The sequence below is a fragment of the Marmota monax genome, unplaced genomic scaffold, assembly GCF_021218885.2.
Source record: "Marmota monax isolate L192 unplaced genomic scaffold, Marmota_monax_Labrador192_F-V1.1 WCK01_AAM20220418_F8-fsc00056, whole genome shotgun sequence".
Taxonomy (NCBI): Eukaryota; Metazoa; Chordata; class Mammalia; order Rodentia; family Sciuridae; genus Marmota; species Marmota monax.
Window position 1 is genome coordinate 5,338,378 of NW_026695212.1, and position 6,485 is coordinate 5,344,862.

General features: G+C 38.6%; 1 protein-coding gene across 1 annotated transcript; it reads right to left on the reverse strand.

The window, feature by feature from the left end:
- Positions 1 to 1,410: 1,410 nt before the first annotated feature.
- Il22 (interleukin 22) lies at positions 1,411 to 6,266 on the reverse strand. Its single transcript, XM_046430598.2, has 5 exons — positions 6,081 to 6,266; positions 5,441 to 5,506; positions 5,186 to 5,329; positions 4,195 to 4,260; positions 1,411 to 1,675 (listed from the first exon to the last, which is right to left on the reverse strand). Exons 1-5 carry the CDS (start codon positions 6,264 to 6,266, stop codon positions 1,598 to 1,600), a joined length of 540 nt encoding a protein of 179 aa, XP_046286554.1. The 3' UTR covers positions 1,411 to 1,597.
- Positions 6,267 to 6,485: the final 219 nt, after the last annotated feature.

The window sequence follows — 6,485 nt, forward strand, 5'->3', positions numbered from 1 at the left end:
TTTTTTGCGGGGGGGGGAGAAGAAAGCTCTTTAGACAGCTGTCCACTGACCTCTTCTGACTACTGACCTTAACCTTCTATGAAAAGACCTATTAACAGGGAATGGCTCTTCAATGACGGTGCCATTTCTCCATTCTTCTAGATAGATCTAGTCCAACCTTTATCTTTGCCTTTGCTCTGTACCATTGTACAGATTGTGAAGATGTACGGCTTTCCCTCTGTGTGTGTTTTATTCTGCTTATCTTCCTCTATGAGAATTCTCTAGCAGTACTAAACTTCACTAGTAAGAAAGGCGCCCCAACATAGTCCCCATTTTCTTATTGCCTGTTTACAGGAAGACTGAAGAATACCCTCCCTAATGGGCTTGACCTAGAAATAAACCAGGTCCTCTACCACAAGAGAGGCTGCATGTATTTCTCCCCAGCCACATCACTCCTTTATTCTATCCACAAACTGCTAATGACACAGATGAGTTCTTTTTCGGTGTCTTACCTTTTACTTTCAGAATGACATGCTGAATCAACAAAATAAATCTACATAGGCCTTAAAATCAGATAAACCTGCCTCAATAAAGGTCAACTATTATAGTTATAATGTATCTCTTAACATGTCCCTCATTCGGTTTTCTCATGTGTAAAATGGAGATACATATCAGCCAGCTTTTATCACTATAACAAATACCTGAGATCATTAACTCATAAACAGAAAAGGCTCACAGTTTTGGAGGTGTCAGACCATGTGCTCTGTCAATTGGCCCTATTGCATTTGGGCCTGCGGCAAGGCAACATTATAGTGGGGAGCACACAGCCCCACTCTCCCTATCAAGGGCACACCCCCAGTGAAGATCTTTCATTGGACCCTACCTTGTAAAGATTCTACCACCTCCCAATAGCACTCTCCTGGGACTAAGTCTTTAATACAGTGGTCTTTCAGAGACACTCCAGATCCAAATTTTAGCAGTATAATATTGGTCATTATTTGAGTCAAGGATAAAGTCATGAGAATAATCAGATGATGGAGATCATGATGATATTGGTGGTATTAAAAGAGAAAAATCACAAAGCCACAATACTTATAATACCCATGTGTTTATTGAAGTCAAACATATTATAGCTCCATAATTACTGTCATAAATATGAATATTAGCCTTATATACTCAGTAACATTTCAAATAAAGTTTCTATAAATAAATCCATATTAATAAAATGGCATAAATAAAATGCATTCTTATAATAATAAATAAATTTATAAATATAAAGTATTGATTATGGAAATGCAATTATTTAGAATTTTTTCTAAAGGAATGAGAAGAAATCTTTTTTTGGAAATAGACAATTAATTAAATTTTTTTTCTCTTGTATAAAACACCAGTTATAACAAAATGTTATCAAATAAATCTGTATGCGTGCAAGGTCTACCTCTGGTCTTCTGACAAAAAAAAATGGTTGATATTTCTTTTGAGCTAAGTAGGGTTTCATGTGGAATTCACCAACAATGGTAGAATTTGGCTTCCCATTTTCCTTTTAGTAAAAAAGTTCCTTTAGAAATCTTATTGTTATTTTTAGCAGGCAAGCTATTCATTTTCAAATTTTACTCCATCAGACGCAGGCATTTTTCAAATAGAAAAATAGCAAATTCAGTTCTCCAATTACTTTGATCACTCCGCTCTCTCCAAGCTGTGAAAATAAGAACACAAATGTATTTAAGCATTTTTGCCATGTTTCCTAAAGAGGAACTAGTTAAAGGGATATAGAGTGATTAGATTGCTAGAAACAGAAACCAGGATTTAGCCTTTTGAAAATGATAATATTAACCTTTTAGCCTGAGTATAATATGATTTGCCAAAGACCTTAAAATGATGGCTATCTGAACTGAGAAGGCACCAATAGCTAACCATCTCATTCATGTCCCCCTAATGAAACTATTGATGGATATGGTAATTAGTTTGATTGAATCTTTTACAATATACAGGTAGATCAAAATATCACATTGTAACTCATAAGTTACACAACAATTATTTGTCAATTAAAAATAAATAAAATAAAATGCTAATGAGGGTCAGGGAATGCTGGGCAGAGGGCTGTATGGCTCCTAACCAGACTAAGCACATTGAAGCCACAGTGGGATCTAGGAACCCGAGTTCTGTCCATCATGGCTTGACCTGCCTGCCACATGGCCTCCAACTCTCTGTGAGCAATCAGTTACAACTCAGCTCAAACAGCCTCAAATCAAAACCACATGTGTACCAACAAGCACTTGGGCTTTCTGTTCCCTCTTCTTGACAAAAGGGGTCATAATTCAGCACATGTGAGGCACTGAGTTCGATCCTCAACACCACATAAAAATAAATAATATAAATAAAGTAAAGATATTGTGTCCATCTTTAAAAAATATCTTTTTGGAAAAAAACAGATTTTCATTTACGTGGGGAAAATATCAATTATATTATTTCCAATTGCCTTAATAAATAAAAAGCCAGATATATAGATGTTAACATCATTTCAAGTAGAAGACAGATGAGGCTTTCAAACTCAATGGGAAAGAAAATCCAAGTTCAAGTCCAAAGCCTCCTCCTCTGAAATTTAAATTTGTTCCAGATTATTTGAAGAAAAATCTTGTCATCATGGTCTTCTATACTTTGTTCTCCTTTATCTTCCTGATTTCTTACCCCCTGCTAGTTTTCCATATTTTGTTTGACATAATACTTTTTTATATCTCAAAGACTCCCAACCAAGACCATTAAGAATTTCGTGGCTTATCTTGACCTGCTGTCTGCCCTTTGTGCTATCATGGTCTGCTCTCTGCTTTCCCCTCCACTCACGACTGCCCTCCCATTTCAGATAGCTCTGATCAGTTTTTCCTCCTGTTGAACTCTCTCTGAATAACATTTTCTCTCTTGCCTATGTGCTTTCTGAAGCTACAGGGAGAAAAAAAGCATCATCACTTTTTCACATGGCAACCCATTGTAAAAATGAAAGTTGGTTCTCCCCACATGGATTAAAGGATTTCAAAAAATCCTTTGTTTTCTTATACAGATCTCACCTCCCACGTGATTTCTCTCTCACACACACCTCACTTTTCTAAAGACCACAAAGCAATCTGACATCAGGGGTTTTAAAAATGAGAATCACAAAGCATGTGTTCTCTGTGGCATGCTAACATTCAGCCCTACAAGTCTAGGTAACAGCTCTATAACAAGAGATTCCAGCTTCACAGCGAAAAACTACAAAGCTTTCAGTAATCAAAGGAATGCAAACAGTCATGCTTGATAAATTATGCTTAGGAAGAAATTTCTTCTAAAAAATAATTATGATAGAAAAGGGGGGAATTGAGGCTAAGTGAGTTACTGAAAATTTCATCAACTAGAGCCTTCCTGTGTCTGAGTATTCAGGTACACCTGCTTGCAAAAAGCATTCACTTTCACTGCCACCAATCATTCCTCTGGTTTGGGGCTGAGTCATATTTGCTAGTCTGAGCCTTCCACTATTGTTCCTCAAATAGGCCACATAATTATTTACCATAGAAATATACACTAACTCACAGTAGATAGATACTTAATAGGGGTTTGTTAAGGAAATGAACACTTCCATTTCATTATAATAGATCCATGACTAATATTCTCACTCTATTTGAAACCATCAACAGTGATTGGACACAGTATTATGATAATTAAACATAATTATCAATGATCCCTGAACTCCATCCTAGATGTAATTTTGTTATTGTTCTAGGTTGATTTTTTCCCAAGTGTCACAGCATCAAATCAATGGCTTACAAAAATCACTTCAAATAAATTTTGACACTTTTCTGGGTTACAGAAAGCAATCCTTCATATTGTGAGTCAATAGGACTCTAACAGAATAATACTAAAACTAGTACCTATGGCTGCTGAATAGGTGCTGACCTGAGAGCAGAATAAGGATACCTGCATTCCAACTTGGTTCTGCTACTGGCCATAAGACTATCTGACCTAAGTTCCCTGATTGGTTTCATAATTTGCTTCCCTGATAAGCTTCATGATTTGAAAAATTTGGAAATTGATTTATAGATGCAGACATGTATCTATATACTCATGCACCTAAGTTATCAACTCGATCATAGGAATATCGAGTAAAATATCACAAGGAGGGAAAGAAGAAAAACAACATTTATCTCTCCTATTAAATGACTTAATATGAATATTTATCAATAATACCTTTTCCACTGTGTCCTTCAGGTTTTGCACATTCTTCTGGATATGCCGGTCGTCACCCTTGATATGCTACAAAATGAAACCAAGAGTAAATATTTTATCTTTGTTTTGCGGAAGCTTTACGAACCTCAATGCCCTTCCAAGCCATGTGACAATTAATTCACCTGGAATGGAAGCTCTGGGTAATTTTACCCACAATGACCTAGATTTCACCAGTGACCTAGATTTTATGAGCTCTTGAATTGTCTTGGACACCAAAATCCAGACACTTCCCTTACAGAGGACCTCTTTTCATTGTCAGGAAATCCTTTGGGGGTTCAAGTTTGTGGAAAAAATGGAGTGGTTTATGCCAATTCTGACAGGAATCAAACTTTAACTACACCTCATCAAAACTGTGTGCTCAGAACAACATATGAAACATCTTATGTGAACAGTAGGAACTCCTCACTTAACAGCAGATACCTTTCGCTCTGCCCACTCCTCTCCAACATGTCTCATAGTTTTAAATTTGCATCAAGTTCTCACACTTCTGATTTTGTCATGATATCAAGAAGGGAGCAGCCCTTGCTTACCCACCACCATTAAGGCTTCCCAGGTCCCTCTTTCTCTTCCCACTTTCTCTCTTCCCATTCCCTCCATCTAGTAACTTGTACTCAGTGGATCTATTTCCACATATAGGTGTTTTTCTTCCACCTCCCAACATCTTTCTCACCACATATAATCTGAGTTGTTTTCTTTCCACAGAAAAACAAATGAGGCTTCTATACACTTTACTACCAGATTCCAAGCATCACTATAAACTAAAAATGTGACTCAATTAAAGCAAAAGCTAACCCTCTGCAATTCCAAATGATTCCTGATGACCATGGTGCCGAGGCAGTTAAGCCCAGGGATCAGGAAGGAGAGAGGGCTGGTGGGGAGCAGGCTCTCAGTGGTAGAAGGAGGGAAGGAGGTGGCCAGGAGTAGGTGGAGGTAAGCTGAGGCAGGGACTTACACAGAGTCTGAGATTGTTGTTGAGACCTTCCAGGAAGGACACCACGTCTTGAAGGTAGGGGAGGGCTCTGTCTGAGTTGGGGAGCAGCACTTCTTCCAGGGTGAAGTTCAGCACTTGCTTCATCACATAGCAGCGCTCTTTCATCTGCAGGTGGAAAAGACACAGTAAGGATCATGTGAGGAGGCAACCAGAAGACCCATCCACCAGCTAACCACCAATGGGCCCCAGACTCTGCTCATCATAACCATAACTTACACTGACTCCTTGGTAGAGTCTGTCATCAATGAGACGGACGTCTGTGTTGTTATCTGCAAAGCTGGCCTGGAAGAGAAGAAAGACTGAGTGTCGGGACATGGAAGATATACAAAAAAGGTCTGTAAGTGGAGATGTACACCTTGCCCTATCCCCAGAGCATATATAAAAACTGAAGATAGATGTATACATGAGCTTTGAATAATGCACAAAGGAGTAAAGGAAAAACTTAATAATCAGATGGGCTACAAAGCAACTCCTCCTTGGATAAAACTCAAAGTATGTATCCTAAGGCCAAAATGGAAGGAAGGAGTTCTGGTAAAAATTAAATCTTCAAATAGTCTCCAAAGAGACATACAAGGTTATCTGTAGGGATAAATGATGAATTCCTAAAGATCTCAGAAATGCTCAAATAAAATGTTCAGAACAATGTGGAATAATGACGTGGTCATATTGGGTGTATGCCTGAATATATGTAACCATGAATCCCACTATTGTGCATAATCATAATGCTCCAATAAAAATATGAGGGGAAGAGAAATTAAAAGAAAGAAAGAAAGAAATACTAAAAAAGGGAAACTTTAAGAACTATTTGGGTCCCAAGGAGATAGGATGAGAAAGACAGCAAGGTTGAGATGAGTACCTCCTCAGCCAGTAGGAAGGTGCGGTTGATGATGAACGGCCCCTGGAAGCTGGACTTGTGGAGCCCACAGTGGTCATTGATGGGCACCGCTGCTCCGCCCTGCACTGCCAAAGCAATGAGAAGGAGGCAGCTGGCAGCCAAGGTCCCCACAAGGGAAGAGCTCACAGATTTCTGCAGGGCAGCCATTGCTGATAACTTGAGTAGCGACTAGGAAAGGAGAACCTGGTGTGAGGCGAAGAGGAGGCAAAGACAGCATGAGGGAAACAAATTAGTCCAGAAGTATCACACCTAACAGACCAATTGTATCAGCTTGCTGAAACACTTACCTGTTTCGGAGATTCTGCTTATGATGGAACAGGTAGAAGCTATTGCTTTTATAGCCCCTGGACATCATTTTTTTTTATT

Excerpts from the sequence above, each read along its gene's own strand:
- Il22 (XM_046430598.2), bottom strand. The coding sequence starts at position 6,266 with ATGGCTGCCCTGCAGAAATCTGTGAGCTCTTCCCTTGTGGGGACCTTG. Across the intron at positions 5,507-6,080 it reads CCTTCCTACTGGCTGAGGAG|GCCAGCTTTGCAGATAACAA; the intron begins GTACTCATCTCA and ends CTTCTCTTCCAG. Across the intron at positions 5,330-5,440 it reads GACTCTACCAAGGAGTCAGT|ATGAAAGAGCGCTGCTATGT; the intron begins GTAAGTTATGGT and ends TTCCACCTGCAG.